General features: G+C 49.6%; 1 protein-coding gene across 2 annotated transcripts in view; it reads left to right on the forward strand.

The window, feature by feature from the left end:
• Col22a1 (collagen type XXII alpha 1 chain) overlaps positions 1-16,613 on the forward strand; it is a 254,572-nt gene that overhangs the window by 22,840 nt on the left and 215,119 nt on the right. For both annotated transcript variants that reach the window (XM_021251585.2, XM_087187298.1), the window contains exon 3: positions 3,313-3,879. In XM_021251585.2, coding sequence (XP_021107244.2) covers positions 3,313-3,879 — 567 coding nt within the window. The remainder of the gene's footprint in view (positions 1-3,312; positions 3,880-16,613) is intronic.

Raw genomic sequence — 16,613 nt, forward strand, 5'->3', positions numbered from 1 at the left:
GACTGGATGTGCGTGTGTCAGTTACCCCACAAGTGTGTGTGTGCCGCCCGCCCCTCTACCCGGGAGTGTGTAAGAACCTGCTGAGCCGGGAGCTGTGTGTGAGTGTGATAGTGTATGAAAGGATGTCAGTACGAGAGTGTGTGGTCACGTGAGTGTGATAATGTGTGCGAGAGCGTGCGACCGTGTGAGTGTGAGTGTGTGAGAGTGAGAGACTGATTGTGCATGGGAGGCTGTGAGAATGTAAGTGTGCGAGTGTGTGTGTGACTTTGAGGGAGTGTGGAAGTGTGTGGTTTACGATCATGTGTGCTTTCAACTGGGTGTGGGAAGGGTAGAGGGAGGGTGGAGGACGCGGCTGCTCTGGCCACTTCTCCCTCAGTCAGGAGTTTGGGGGCTGGGCCTCAGGCAGGGCTTGGGGCCCTGCTGTATTGCTCTGCCCTGTGAAGGCTTCAGGCACGTTTTTGGGGATGGACACGTTTGGGGCCATCCAGAGAGGCTCCAGGACACGAGGGGAACTTGCCTATGGGGTCCACCAGGGACAGGGAATGCTTGCTGGGGATGGGAAGGCAGGGGAAGCGGGGCTGTGCTGGGACAGGATGGCTTTGCTGTCCTGTCTGGGGTCCCTGCCATGGGAGCGGCAGCAGTCAGTGCTGAGGCGTGAAGGGGAGGCGGGAACATGAGGCCACAGCACCCAGCACAGAGGTGGCAGGTGGGGTCCTCCGGTGTGTGAGGATGCTCTCCAGGGTGCAGACAGTGTCTGTCCTTTGATCCAGGGCATAAAATGCTATCCTCATCTTGCAGCAGAGGACTGAGGTAGAGATCTGCGAACCCAGAAGCCAAGACAGCCAGAATGGAAAGTGATGCACTAAAGCTTGTTCCCTGGGTCTCAAAAAGCAAAGATTCCCTTATTCCTTATGGATTATGTAGAATGCCCTCACACACGGTGCCATGCTGAGCCTCTCCGAGCCTGACTAGAGGAAATGACGTAACAACTATGGACACCCAGCTTTCCTCAGGAGGGACGGGTGTCTCTGTTCATGAAGTCAACCATAGCTGCACAGTTGGCTCAAAGGGCAAAGCTCCTGGATTAGCCCTCTATGCCATCATCCCAGGGTGCAGCAGGGTGGCCCAGGGAAGCAGACACCTGCCAGGAGTGCAGGACCCTTGCCTGTAGCAGGGCCCAGACTCCAGTCACAGCATTCTTCAGCCCGTCACTTACCTGCCACATGCCCACAACCCTGGCTGTCCCCCTGCTCCAGGGAACATGTGCCCAGAGCTCCCAGGGCCCTGGTGAGGCTCCTGACCAAGTGGACCTCCTGCAGCCCTAAAATAAATTTGCTGTAGGATTAGAGTCCACAGGCTGGGCCTGCCTGGCCTTCAGCACAATTATCCTGGACAGGCTGTGATGTCATTGTCCCAGAGACAAAAGGATGACCTTTATGTCAAAGAGAAAGCTCCTAGGACTTATCCCTGAGCCCACACATCTGAGCAAACACACCCCAGAAACTCTAACCATGCCCAAGACAGTCCTGCTTGGACCTGAATTAACTCAGAGGCCGCCATAACCTGTTGTAGCTTGGATTTTGAAAACTGCAGGGAGAGGTTGGGGTGGAATATTCAAAGTGGCATTGACTCAGGTCAGACAGGGAAGGGGTGTATATGTGTGTGTGTGTAAATACATACAGCTCTATATCTTTTCTGGGTTTGAACCTTTTTGATTGCAAATATAAAAGCTGAAAATATGAAATAATAAAATTCATTCCTAATTTTGTTTGCCAGGAGTAAGCACAACTTCTTTCTACAGGGTGTCTGTACAACACAGCTGTACACACACACACACACACACACACACACACTCAGAGCACAGGTTTTCTTTCCAGAAATTCTGTCCTACTGTACACATTTTGTAAATACCTTTTCACTCCCGACACTGTATTGGAAAGCATGTGGATTCCTTCCCAGCTCTCCTAGCTCTGCTGTGACTGCCTAGCATTGCACTGTAGGAATCAATTGCACAGTGGTTTGTTAGTTGTCATCCTATATGAGTGGTGGTGTAGGTTGTTTCTATAATTTTCTTGGTCATGCCACTGTGATATCATTTATATGAATAATTGTTTTCTAATTTTCTTGGGGTAGATTACTAAATGTGGAATTGATGGAGGAAAAGTTCCAGGCCCAGAGAATGGGTTAACAAATGCCATAGCCACTTTTTTTCCAGTACCAGGGAATGAATCCAGGTGTTTGTACTGAGCTATATCTCAGCCTTTTTTATTTTTTGAGACAGAGTCTCGCTAAGTCACTAAGTTACCCAGGCTGGGCTCAGACCTGCGGGCCTCCTGCCTCAGCCTCTCAGAGTGAGGCTTGGGGAGCAGACAGATGCCTTCCTGTCCTGCTCCTGTGATAGCACTCGGGAGTTTAGAACACTCTTTCCTATGCGATCTATAAAATGGGTGAATAAGCCCTGCACAGGGCTGCTGTGTGGATGGGAGAAAGCATATGCTCCCTTCTTTTGCTTATTCAAAGGCGCCGCATACTTCATATAAAATCTGTAGTTATAAGAACACAAGTATATGTTCATAACACATTAGAGAACTTGCATAAATTTACATTTAAAATACATGAGTACTGTATTTTATATGACTTCTAATGGGGGAATACTGTAAAATACTTCAATATCCAGCAAGACAGTGTGGGCTGAGCTTCGCTGCGTTTGTCCATGCAGTGGCCTCTGCAGCCATGGAGCCAGCACTGTGGCTCTGGAAAGCGGCATCTGGCACACTGCCAGGTTCGGGCAAAGGCTCATCTCCCCACTGAGCTGGCCACAGCTCTGTTCCCATCGGCGGCTGTAGGGAAATCAAATGTGGCAAGGACAGACACCATGTGCTCACAGCACTTGTCTCTGTGTAGATGGCCCATGAGCACTTCGGATAGTTTCTGATCAAACACTTATTCAAAATGGGCATGCATTCTTTGCAGCAGGTTCAAATAATAATAAGAAAGCGATTATTTTTTAAGCAAAGTTAAAGTGAAGAGATGGATGCACAGTGGCATCCCAAGGTGTGAAGCACTTGAAGGAGCATCCTGCAGCTTGAGAGGAACCTCTCTAGCCCTGGGGAAGGCTCAGGACCTTTGCACAGATCAGGAAGCTGAGGTGCAGACCTGAGAAAGCCTCTTTCCTAACGTTTCCTAGGCCAGTGCTGGTCGGGCTTTGAGGCAGGTCTTTGGGGCTGCCGTAGCCAGGCCTTTGGGGCTCAAAGACAAGCCCTTTCCACCACCCATTTGCCCTCTGTCACCTTTCTCTGGCCCCTCCTGCAGGCTGCAAGAGTGTGCACTATGACCTGCTTTTCCTCCTGGACACCTCCTCCAGCGTGGGCAAGGGGGACTTTGAGAAGGTGCGGCAGTGGGTGGCCAACTTGGTGGACACATTCGAGGTGGGCCCGGACCACACGCGAGTGGGCGTTGTGCGCTACAGCGACGCGCCCACCACGGCCTTCGAGCTGGGCCGCTTCAGCTCGCGCCAGGAGGTGAAGGCAGCGGCCGGGCGCATCCCGTACCACGGTGGCAACACCAACACCGGCGACGCTCTGCGCTACATCACGGGCCGCAGCTTCTCCCCGCAGGCCGGCGGCCGGCCAGGAAACCGCGCCTTCAAGCAGGTGGCCATCTTGCTGACTGACGGCCGCAGCCAGGACCTGGTGCTGGACGCCGCCGTGGCCGCTCATGGGGCGGGCATCCGCGTCTTCGCCGTGGGCGTGGGCGCGGCGCTGAAGGAGGAGCTGGAGGAGATCGCCTCGGAGCCCAAGTCGGCCCACATCTTCCACGTGTCGGACTTCAACGCCATCGACAAGATCCGTGGCAAGCTGCGACGCCGGCTGTGCGAGAGTGAGTGGCCCTGGAGTCCTGGGGGGGCTTCCTGCGGGAGGCAGCAGGGCCAAGGGAGGAGGGGCCCCTGGGCAGGAGCAGGGGGCCAGCGGGTGCAGGGAAGTCTGCCCTTCCTGGGCCAGAATCGCCAGGGACCTAGTGATGTGCGCGTCCAGCAGCCCAGCTGCAGTCTTGCTCCGCTGGGGACAGATGTGAGGGGCAAAGAAAGGGGCTCGGGATTGAAGCCAGGATTCTGAGTCCCCACGCCATGTGTGAGGAGCCTGAGGTCTCAGAGTGCCATCTCCCTGTCTGAGATGAGGATGCTGGGCAGTTGGAGTTAGTGCTTGCAAAGTCCTCCCTGGGGTGTCTGGCACACGATGGCTCCAAAGGGGATTCCAGGAACAATCAGGCCAGCAAACAGATGCAGAGCAGCTGTGCAGGGTGGCAGAGCTCTGTGGACCTGCCGACCTCTGGGGTAACTTGCTTGTCTGAAATCTGTTCCTTGTGCCTGAATCTGGGGCAAGGTTGGGGGTGCTGGGCAGGAGGCAGGCAGAGAGCTGATGGCTGGCCCAGAAGCCTGACCTGCAGTGTCCCAGAGGGTCACTGTGAGGACAGCCACCTCCCCAGGACAGGAGGCTGGAGTGGCTTTCTCCTGGTCCAGACTGTCTCCGGTTTCTGCCCTTGCCTACTTCACTGGGTGACTTTTTATCCACGGGTCAAAATGGGTGCTGGGTGACCAGGCCCAATGGGGCTATTCTTGGAGGCTGGTAGGGGTGGGAGCAGAGTCACAGCCTACCTTGCTGACTACTGCAGGGCATGGAGCAAGCCCTGGCTGGCAAGCCTGGTGCTCACCTCATCAGGGGTAAAATGGCCTTAGGGACGGGGGCAGTGCAGGAAGGGGCTGGCAGGGGCAGCAGCTTGCTTGTCTCAGCCGGGGTGTGTCTGGCTTGCAGCTGAAGCCCAGCAGAAACAGAAACTCCTGGCTTCTTTACCACAACACGACATCTCTTTGGGTTGCTTGAAGGCCATGTGCTCTGGTTGTCCATGAGGTGCATGGGCTGGAGAAGGAAGAGGTGGCGTGGGGCTCAGGGATGCCATAACACAGTCAGTGAAGGATAGTACACCTGTGTGGCTGGGCTCGTGGGAGTGGATATCACTGGGCTTGTCTGATCACCCCTCACAATAAAGAAGCTCCTGGGCTCCATGGTAGAGATGTTGTTGACATGGCATGGTCAGAGCTGGGCAGAGAATGGAATGCCAACAGGACAGCAGGGAAAAGAACATGTTGTCCCTTGACAAGAGAGCTAGAGAAATTCCGGGAACTGGATATTAGGAGAGATCAGCATTGATTACCAGGCTCATTTTACAGATGAGAAAGTTGTTACCCAGAAGGCTAAGTGAAGCTAACCTGCACTCTAACATATGAGCAAGGCATCGAGCATGGACTTAACATAAGTGACTTAATGCGTCACTCATTACAAACTCGGGACAGGGAGCAGAATCCAGCCTCCAGCCTCACATACTGGCCTCCTCCTGCTGTGTCACCAGATACCAGGTGTCACCATAGCCAAACTCAGCTCTGTGTCAGGGACAGTGCTGAGAGGACTGGTCCTGGAAAACCCCACTCTAACTGGCTTAAATCAGCAAATTTATTTTCACACATGATTGAAAGACAGAGGTCCTGATGTTTCAAAGATGAAACCAGGCCATGTTCTACACCCTCCATGACTAGGCTTCTGCCCGGATGGTAATGTGCTTCAGCAGATGTGGGTGCCAAGTCTCTACTTCGCTAGACAGACTCAGGGAATCCTCTGACCAGAGAATAAGTGAGATTGTCCATGGAAAATAACAAGTGGGCTCTTGGGCTGGGACCAGGACTGAGGGGAGAGAAGAGGTGAGAGCACAGACAAGATACCTTCAGTGGCCCTTAGTGCTCTGTGGGCCTGCAGACCCAAGGGCAGGCCTGAAGTGCAGTCATTGGTTGAACGTAGGTCATGTGACTTCTCCTAGACTCATAGTGGAAATAGGTGGGATCTTTAGGGCCAAAGCCATATGATATTGTTTAGCATTTGGGAGTGGAGATAGTTAGCATCCCTCTTCCTTGAAGGGAAGGGCTTTGCTACACAAAGGAAAACCAGGGAACTGTTGTTAAGAGAAAGGGAAACAGATGCCAACCAGCCCCGAAAAACACATGTCCATCTTGCTAACCTCAAGGAAAACTTGAAAATCCTTATGGATTCTCCAAATGCCTAAATAGAAGCAGGATTTAAGTGAATGCTCAGTTGCCTGAGGGGAATCCACTTTTGTAAATACAGCTGGGAAATGAAGAGGGTCTGTCTATTCTGGTGGAAAACGAAGCGAAATCCCCTTACAATCACTTTAATTAGAAATGAAGCAAAACAAAATAAAAGCACTAACAGTGACATATTGGAAACATCTGGCTAGATTAAATCAAGGAGCGTCCCAGAATTCAAACACCAGAAATCCCTGAAGATGGCTGTGAAGGAGATTGCAGCTGATTGGAATAAGAGCTATTCTGAATACAGGCTTCTTCCTATGGCTGATCTGGAAAACCACAGAGTACAATAGGGTGTTATTTTATGTAATAATCATTCAGTGCAACCCATTTCATTCATTCATTCATTCAACCATTGCATATTGTAGTCACCTTTACATTCACTTTATTCCATTCAATCAGTGTATTTAACAACCACATGTTGTAGTAAACATTCATTAAATTCAGTGAGTTCATTCCTTCATTCATCAGCCACACAGTGACTGGTTCCTCCATGTTGGGCCCCACCCCAGAGGCCCAGGATGGAGGGATGGAGCTGCTTGCCATTTTCTTTGTCCCTGAGAAGCTCTTGTCCACTTGAGGACAGCGGTGGACAGTTACACTGGGATGTGGACAGTGGCTGCTGTCTGCATTGTATGTAAGTATTAGTTTATGTGTGTAATAGTGCCTGCCTCCACACTTACAGAATAAGCTTCACCAGGACAAAGTCTGTTCCTTATGATACCTGGCATTTAGGAGTTTTCTAATAGTTTAAAGGAAACCAAGGGCAGTGTCCTGACATTGAATTCTGTGCTTGCTGTTGTGTTGTGTGCATTGGATGTATGTATGCATAGTCTTTCCTCACACATGCCAAATGCAAAGCTGAAAGTACGTACAATGATTGAAATACTTAACTCGTCCAGATTTTCGTGATCGGAGAGAAATGGTTCGGTTTTGAAGGTTGGTGCAGGTCTCAGAAAAGTAGACTGGGTGGAATAGACTCGAAAAAGATATTACCCTGTCAAACCAACTCTGCTCCAGGTGAGTAGGTCTAGGGGGGGTTGCTGCTATCCCAGAGTTTTGTGGTACAGTGTCTCACTCCATCCTCGTCCCACCCACCCATGAGGGAGGTGTCCACGTGGACATTTCATATGTGGCATCCGGATGCTCTAGGCCTCTGCTGTCCAACATGTGAGCCCTGCATGGGATGGGGGGCTCCAAACTGAGAATCACTGCAAGGGTGATGTACACACAGGTTTTTGTGGATTTAATATAAAAAGTAATACATCTCATGAATTTTATATTGATTATACATTGAGTTGGTAATATTCCAGGAAATTGGGTTGAATATAATAAATTAGTAAAATAAATTTATCTTATTTCTTTTTACAATTTTTAATGTGCCCATTAGAAAATTTAGCATTGCATATGTGGCTCATTCACATTTCCCTTTGGATGTTATGCCTTGGAGGGGAAATCTTGGCTGCTGCATTTGGTAAGTTTTGAAGGGATTGGGTTGGTCACGTAAGAACAATGGATGTAGAGTTTCCAGTGCTTGGCCATTAGACTTATTCCTTGTATGATTTTTAACATGTTACCCAATTTTCCTGATTTTTTTGTTTTCCCACTTAAAAACAAACATCCTCTCTACCCCACATATAGTGGAAGCAGAGTGGCAAAGTGGACAGTTTGACTTTGCTGCATTTGACCTCAGGTCCTGAGCTCTCACTGGCTGGTTGTGTTACTTAGGAAACACCTTCAAGTCCCAGTTTCAGTCAAGTGTCATCTCAGTCCTCTGGCAAAGTGCTCTGGTCCTCCCTCCCTTGTGGTCCATGGCTTTGAGAGCAGAGAGGCTACCGTGCAGCAGGGAGTAGAGTAAGGGCCCTCAGTGTGCTTCTGGAATCCCCTTGGATGTGGAACTGTTGAGCCCTACTCTGGGCCTTCCACAGGCCTGGTTTATATGCCATGGTCACTGTCTTCCTGTTGAATGACGCTAACCATACTTGAAGTCTTTGTCCCATTTTACCAATGAAAAACATGCAAACTTAGGAGTGGAATAACCATGGCAACAAGGACAAGGACAGTGACCAGTGTTATTGAAGCTACATTTCAGGCATCAGAGCCCTCTAAGACCTCTCCAGAAAACTCATCTGAGGTCCTCTATGGTGGGGCTGTGGTGTCCCTTGGCCTTGTGTACATCCAGGGAAGCGCCTGCTCACCATCATAAGAACTCCTGCTTCTCTGAGATTCCCAGGGGAGCAAATCTCAGCCTCAGCTTTCTGCAGCGTGTGGGGTGGAGGCTGTGGACAGGCTCTGTAATTAAGAACTCCTCCACCCTAGACTGAATCGTGGTCACAAAACAACCTTTATATAGCTTATCGGGTCACTGTAAGTGGGCCTGTGGAATTCGAGCTGGCCACAGCTGAGGAGGCCTCCACCTACTTCTATTTTGGGGACAGGCTGTGGTGGTCCTCGCCCCACTGCCCCCACTGAGGGACACTTGCTTGGAACATGGACCCTGGCTTTCAGCTGCTAGACTCTGGTTCAGATGTGGGTCTGGATTAGGAGGAAAAGAGGCCTCTCTTACGCTTCTGTAATACTGTACATCTCAAGGCACATGGGTGCTTCTCTCTCTTGCTCTCTCTCTCTCTGTTCCCATAATGTGTCATAGTTCATTGCATTCCTGTTCCAATAAGAGTTTTGGCCCTTGGATGCTCTACTTGAAATATGACCATGAGTGGGTGGGGAGAGAGTCTTCATTGCTGTGAGGAGAGTCGGTCTCTCATTTTACTGTTCACCTGGGACAGTAGGACTGCACCTATCCTTCTGCTTTTCAGGACTTGGAAACCTTCCCGCAGCCTTCTGCCAAGAGCCCTGTTAGAGTTTCAGCCATCTAGCCAGCCACCTAAGACATAGCTACACTAGGGTCACTTGGCACTCACCACTGATTGTCACACACGTGTGACTTTCTCACTGGAAAGATGTGAGCGTGTAAAGCCCAGGTGTGCCTGCTGATCAGTGTGTGATGCTGGCATTAACTTTCTCCCCTGAGGCTTTGTCTCTGCAGTGTGGGGTTAGGCACTCCTCTCAGACTTGTTTGCTCATGATAGAGGGTAAGCAGGCCATGGGATCCATGGGACCTGGTGCTTACTGGGGGCTGGCCCTGGCTTCGTCCTGTGGCCAGCAGCTAGGACACTTAGCCTTCTCAAGGAATCTGCTCTCACATTCCAAGCCTGAAATCGCAGCACTCTGAGAGGCTGAGGCAGGAAGATTGCAAGTTTGAGCCTAGCCTGGGCAGCTCAGTGACTGAGTGTGACCCTGCCTCAAAACATGTTTTGCTTCATCTATAGTCAGACGCATTTTCCATTGCACCACTGGCCCTCCGCTTAACATTTTTAAAAACGCCCTAGGGATATAGCTTAGTGGGAAGGCCCTGAGTTCTAGCCCCAGTACTGAAAAAAAAATCATTTGTATGGTTTTCTGTTTGAAGCCAAAATATTTTCATTTTCATTAAATAACACAAAGCAGATAATTGGAAATGGACTAAATAGACCTTTATAGATGTTATCTCTCAACAGTGGATCGTTAAAGGACTCTTTCCATATGCCTGGGGGTTATTTTTTAATGCACATTTACTGAACCCTATTCCCTTTTGGGGATCCTTCTGAGGCACAGGGATCACTGTGCTGAGCAAGGCCTCTCTCTGTCATCCTGCTCAGGAGAGGAGACAGATGACAAAACTAATCCCATAATGGGCAAGCTGATTTCATGCAGTGGCTAAGTGCTTTGAAGCAGATGAAGTAGCCATGTAACCAAGTGCATGGTCAGGCAGGTGGGGATGCTGGAGTAGCCTCTCAGGAGATATCACAGAGGGCACTTGTGCTGGCACCCAGCAGCTGCCTCAACTGCCTGCACCAAGAAGGAGGGTGGTCAAGACTGCCTGCTCTCAGAGCGGAGACCCTGGGGGTGTGTACAGTGCTCAGCAGCAAAGTGTAACCATCCCCCTATGCAGGAGGCAGAGTTGAGGCTGAGCTTTGTGGCTGAGCTTTCCCTAGCTGGAGGTCAGGGCAGCTGGGAGTCTTCTCTCAGCTGAAGTTGTGACCACTCACCAGCCACTGTAGCCACTGTTCCCCTGAGGACACTGTGCCCGCGCCCAGGACAGGCTTTCCGCCTGGATGCTGGCACGTCTGCTCTTGGGAGTCTTAGGCACTGGCTCCCTCTGAAAATGAGTTGCATAAAGTCATCAAAGAGGCCACAGCACAGCTAGTGGTATCTTCCCCCATGACCACACCCTGCTGACCATACAGCCTGTCCCAGTGTCCCCCGGCCGGCTCTCTGCCCAGCTCATGGGGAGACTCCACGGTCAATTCGGGGCACTCACACTGCACAGACACACCTCACACCCATGGCTCCACACACCTCCACAACATATTCTTCAAACCCACACAAAATCCTCGTACACATGAGGCACACACACCACAGACACCTCACATCCACACATACCTCAGATGTATACTATACATAGTCCTCACACCCATGCTTCAGACACACACCACTATGCACACATACACTCAGCCCACACACCCCACGTATACACACCCCACACAGACCCCACATACATACACCGCAGCACACCATACACCCACACACATCTCACCACACACAACACACCCCCTCACACACAGGCACCGCAGATACACTCATGGGAACCTGTGTGTGACCATGGTGACCCACCCAGCCATCCTTCTACCCAGAAGGACCTAGCGTCTGGGAGGAGTTGGTAGCCTCCGTGGTGGGTTTGGGGTGCCACGTCCGTGACTGTGGCTTGGCACTTGGGACCACATCAGCCTCGAGAAGCCACTGGGTCTCAGCCCTGCCCTGTGCCTGGAGGTCACTGGAAGTTCTTCCTGGGAAAATTTGTTTTGCTTCTGGTCACCACTTAGAAATCACCATCAGGTTACTTAATTCTGACTGTGTGCTGGGAAATTTTATTAGAAAATTACTGAAAATGATGAGAAACTAAAAAACACCATTTATTTTTCATTACTTAATTTTTAATTTATATAAAACCATCCTTTTTTTTAATTACTCAATTTTCAAGTTATATATTTCTCTGAAGAGAAAACCAGGCTCCCTGTTCTGCACAGCTGGATGCAGGCCTGTTTGATGTTGACCTCGCCTGGCCCCTGTCTCCACCCAGAACCACAGCCGTGTGGTCAACCCAGAGGAGGCTCTGCTGCCCAGAGGGCTCTGCATTTTCATAGCAAATGTGTCTTATCTGACCCTCAGGCCCATACACCAGCATTTCTTCTGTCCTGCCTCCCAGGGGCTGCTTTGTTATAACAATGCGAATAGGACTTGCTTACCATGAACTCTTCACGTCCCTGTGGATGTGTTCCTGCACGTTGCTTCCTAGAAGAGATTTGTGTGGTCAAAGCACAGTGCAGGGACAGTGGCACCAGGACAGGTCTCCAGCCCCCACCCCTTCCTCCTTGTGGATGTTGGGCCGGTTATGTGGCCTCCTTCTGCCTCATTTCTCCTTCTCTACAGCTCTAAAGTGGCACAGCAATCCCTATTTTGCAGAGCATATGAACACCTAGTGAGTTCGTGCCAGGAAAAGGCTTGGCACCTGGTAGCTTGAGCACACACATGCTCTTAGTAGATACACTTAACACATAATGTGTGAAGATGGATCTTAGTATAAGAAACTATTATTTATGTGTGTGAGTATGTAAACAGAAAAGTGATGATGTCAAAAACCTTTCACTAAGAGTAGCGTTTCTCAACTATTATTATTATTATTATTATTAGTTTTTCTCTCCTCCAAAAGGAGCCCATGAAAAGTGTTTTCCCCAGCTGCCCTTTCTCTGAAAGGGAACGCCACACATATACCACATCTGTTTGCTTATGCAATGAGTAGGATGCAGGTCTACAAGGCTACAGCCCATGGCTTAGATGGCCCCCTCCACCTCAGTACAAAAATTTGCCCCTGGAGGCCATGGGATGCTGCCCTCTGTGAGCAACTGGCCTAGGGCAAGGAGAGGATCCCAGAGGACCCAGGGAGCACTGGGGTTGGATCCTGTCTTTTGTCTCTCGGTGACTGTGGTCTGCTAGAATCAGGTTCAGCCAGTGGACTCAAGTTGAAAAGCTGAACCCAGGCTTCTCTGGTTATGTGACCCACGATGTTATGGTTGATGTCTACATTTCCCCTAAAGCCTCATGTCCTCATATGTGGGGCTTTTGGGAAATGCTTGGATCCCAAGTGCATGGGACTCATCAGTGTATGAGTCTACTGCTGAGTTTAGAGCTAAATGTAATGTTGGAAGGTGAAGCCTGGATGTGGCTCATTCATTGGGGATGTGACGAGAAGGGTCTCAAATCCCTCCCTCCCTCCTCCCTCAGTCCCCTTCTCTCTGTCATGAGTAAGCCTCCTCCTCCAGACCCCTCTGCCTTGCTGCCTTGCCTTGAGTAGCTGACTGTGGACTGAAACCTCTTCAAGCTGTGAGCCAAAATAAACCTCTCCTCCTTTAAATTGTGATTGTCAGGTATTGTGTCCCAGTGATCAGAAAGTAACTAAACTACACTACTATTTTTTTTTTTTTTTTTTAGTACTGGGGATTGAACCCAGAGCCTTCACATGGAGCTACTTCCTCAGCCTATTTTTATTTTGAGACAGGGTCTCACTAAGTTGTTAAGGTCTTTGGGCTGGGCTTGAACTTATGATTCCCTTGCCTTAGCCTGTGGCTCTCAGTGTTATTGTTATGATTGTTAGAACACTTAATATTTTTATGACAAGTCTACATGAAAAGAATCTGCAGTAAATCAGAGTACCTCCAGTGATTTAGCTGGGCCAGTGCTCCCTGTCACAGGAAGGGAATCATAGAGTCTTCTAGAAGTTTTTCTGCTATTAGTTTTGCAAAAGGAACTGCTGCATTCAGGAAGGGAGGGCCTTTCTTGATCTAATGCAGCAGATGGCAAATGATGGCTGGCGGGCCGGATCCAAACGCCAGTTATTACAAACTCTTTTCTTGGAATAGTACCATGTCGACTTGAGAGCATGTTTTCCTTGGCGGCTTTCACTCTGCTGTAGCAAGTAGAGTGGTTGGGGCCGAGACTGCTGGATGGCTTGCAAAGGCTATTGTATTTACTCTCTGGTCCTTTACTGAGTTTTCTAACCCCTGGTGATGTATTCTGATGAGATGACTAAGAATCTTAAGTCACTGCCACTAGCTCCTAGGTGACCTTGCCTATTCTGTTTCCCAGGGGCCCTGGTCTCCTTTGGAGGTACAGAGTGGAGGGGTGGGGTTCCTTCGAAACGGTTCCTCTTCCATCCTGTGTCTTCATTAGCATCAAGTGCAGCCAGCTGCCTCCCTTGGTGCAGCATCTAAGTACAGGTTCTCCTCTGCCTGTCATTTTTCTGGGTTAACCACTTATTCCTTAAAATCCTTACACCCTCCCAGGTCTCAGATATGGACTCATGCCCCTTGGGACTAGAAGGGGTTTTGAGTTAGGCTGTGAGTCAGCACCCTCCCTTCACCACTGTCCAGCTGTGCCTGCCACATCACCAGGGTCCTGGTCCCATCCAAGTGGAATGCAGACTGTGTGACCATCTCAGTTGCTGGGGTCTTGTCAGATCCAAGCATCCCAGTTCATGCAGGGCTGGCTGTGAGCCTTTTGCAGAAAGTATATATGTGAATGTGTGCATGTGTATAATCTACTATAAATATATGTTTATATATAAATACTCATCTTTATAATTAAATTCAGGGGAAATTTTGCATTGCTGAGTATTTCTATTGACCTGGTGCTGATGCTGTCTTAGAAAAACCTATCAGAGAGCCAGTGGGTACTCAGTGTTAGGTGGTGTCTCCAAGCTTTCCAGGAAATGCAGTTGATTAATTGTGACGCTTTGGATGGAAGCTCACATTTACTGGGAGGTTGGAGAAAAACAGTGATCGGAGCTCATGGTTTAGGGGACTTGTTTTGCGTCTGCTTTTTCTTTGTTCTTTTAATTACACTGACTTTGGTTTCTTTGAATTTACCCAGACAAACATACGCACAAACATACACACAGTCATACAAATGCAAACACAGACATTCACCTACACATAGGTGTACAAATACACTCATATACCCACTCCTAACACACTCAGATGCACATATCTACATGGATGCAGAGACATGCACTTCAAAATGTCTACAAGTTCCTTCCATGGCACTAGAAAGTGATGTTTAGGACAGGCAAGACCCTCTTCCTGCTCCACACTCTGTGAGGTCTTACATGCAGTTATCTAGAAAAAAAAATAACTTTGCTAAAAATGTGTGTTTGCATTTTGTGACATGCCTACTTGCATTTTCTGGAAATTTCATCAGTCCATTTTACTAGGTGTGAGGGACACGTGGACAGGGTGTCTGCCCATTCATTTATGAAGGGCTCTGATGCACCTCCTTCTGACCAACAGCTGTGAGCGTGAGCAGCAAAAGGGGGTTCGGTGGTGAAAGGAAGGTCCTTGGCACTGCCTGAGGGGATGGCTGGCAGGCGGGGCACTCACAGCCCGCACCAAGGTGGGGTCTGCGCCCTCAGCAGCTTCTCAGTGTGCTCACTTTCTACTGTGGGTGTCTTTTGGCTTGGACCCTGCAAAGCTGGGGAGCAGACATACATCTTCTGCCTGTGGTCAGGCCCACCAGTCAGTGTGATGATTCCAGGCTATGCAGGTGGAGGTGCAGCCTGACTGCAGACCTGGTGCCTCTGTTCACCTGCTCTGCTCATTGGAGCTGACTGAACACAGCCAGGCCTTGCACCATGATCAAATGGGGGCCTCATCCATGAGTAGACTGCAGCAATAGTGCAAAAGGAGCCCTGTAGTTGGTGCACATTGGTATTCACAAGCTAGAGCCCACATTCGCAAAGTGTCCTGGAAAATGTGTTCTGTCCTCCTAACTTGACAAATATATCCACATGACAGCTTAAAGGCAAGCTTGAATTTAGATGCTTTGGAATCCTAGAGGTGATATACAAGGACATGGTGGCAAGGAGAATCACAGATTGGCCTCAGCCCTTGCCTAGCCCTGGCCTCCTTCTTTCATAATTCTGCTTGATCTTGCACCAGCAGGGAACTCTGAGGTACAAGATCAGGCTCAGTTCCTACCTCCCAAACAGTCTACACTCAGGAGGATATATGGGAACTGATGCTGAGGCTTTGGGAGGGGTACAGGTCCTTGGAAGAAGAACATGGTGAGTGAGTGTGGTTCCTGGCCCCTCCCACCACTCCTCCTCCTCCTCCTCCTCCTCCTCCTGGTGAAGTAAAATTGAAAGAGGTCTAGAGGAAGATCCTGGGGATATCCAGATTCAAAGGTGGCCTTACCTGTCAACAAAGCTAGGTGAAAGAACAGTTTCTAAAGTCCAGTGGGCTTCACTTATACCCCTCCCCCATTCTTTTCTAGATGTGTGGATTTGAGCAGAAGCCTCAACCTCGGTTTCTGCATTTGGAGCACAGAAAAAAAAGACAATGAGATTTGATAAGAGAGCATCTGTAGACCACATATATCCTAAGTGAGCCTGGGCCCCATCCCTACTGCCTCCTACATCCCTACTTCAGGAAGGGTGTACAGAGCCTGGAGGACAGCAGGCTGGTCAGGCAGAAGTGCACCATGGATCACAGCATGCTCCTGACCCTACCCCTGCATTCACAGTTCCTTCTTTGCTGTCTCCATGCAGAAATTTACCCCTAGGAGGTGAGGGTGAGCCTTTCAGCATGGTTCTTTTGAGCATCGGGACTCTGATGAAATGGGCTGCAGAGATTTCGGTGCACTCACACCAGGCCTGGCCTGAGCACTGGAGAGAGGTGTTCTTGGGGTCAAGAGAGACTGGCCTGAGCTAGGGTCAGCTTCTTTCCCCTTGCATCTTGTAGATAGGACAGGGAGGGACAAAAGGGCCTCAGGAGGAACTCTGGCTGTTGCAGTGTACGATGGATAGTCATCTCTGTGCATGGCACTTTGTCTCTAGCCAGGCAGTGGGCCCTATGCAGAGGGAGGTCTAAGGCACTGTGATCCCCAGGTTCCACTGAAGGGAAGCCACAGGTGGCCCCAGGGATCTATAAACAAAGAAAGGGCGAGCCAGTGGTTCTGTGGGGAGGACCTTCAGAAGTTCAGCTGGGCTAGTGGAGGATTTTGTTTCATCTTTTAAAAAATCTTAATTACTGTGGCCTGGCAGTTTATATCAAGGTTGAGCAATGTTAGTGGCAGACTTGGGTGTGATTCTTGGGTTTGACTTTCCTGCCTTTACTTATTAGTCTCTGGTGCTTTGTTTCAGTATTTGTAAAATGGGGCAACAGTCTTACCTACTACTGTGAAGATATAATTTATTCAGCTATAAAAAGCATTCAAAGAAGTGCCTGACACAATGAGCGCCAGATATCTGACTACTGCAGCCCGTATCTGATGCCTAGGTGTGCTGAAGATGCTCACCCATGAGCTCTGT

This window comes from Heterocephalus glaber, unplaced genomic scaffold (genome assembly GCF_053883595.1).
Source record: "Heterocephalus glaber isolate CG9 unplaced genomic scaffold, H.glaber_assembly_v1.0 deba00000281, whole genome shotgun sequence".
Classification (NCBI taxonomy): Eukaryota; Metazoa; Chordata; class Mammalia; order Rodentia; family Bathyergidae; genus Heterocephalus; species Heterocephalus glaber.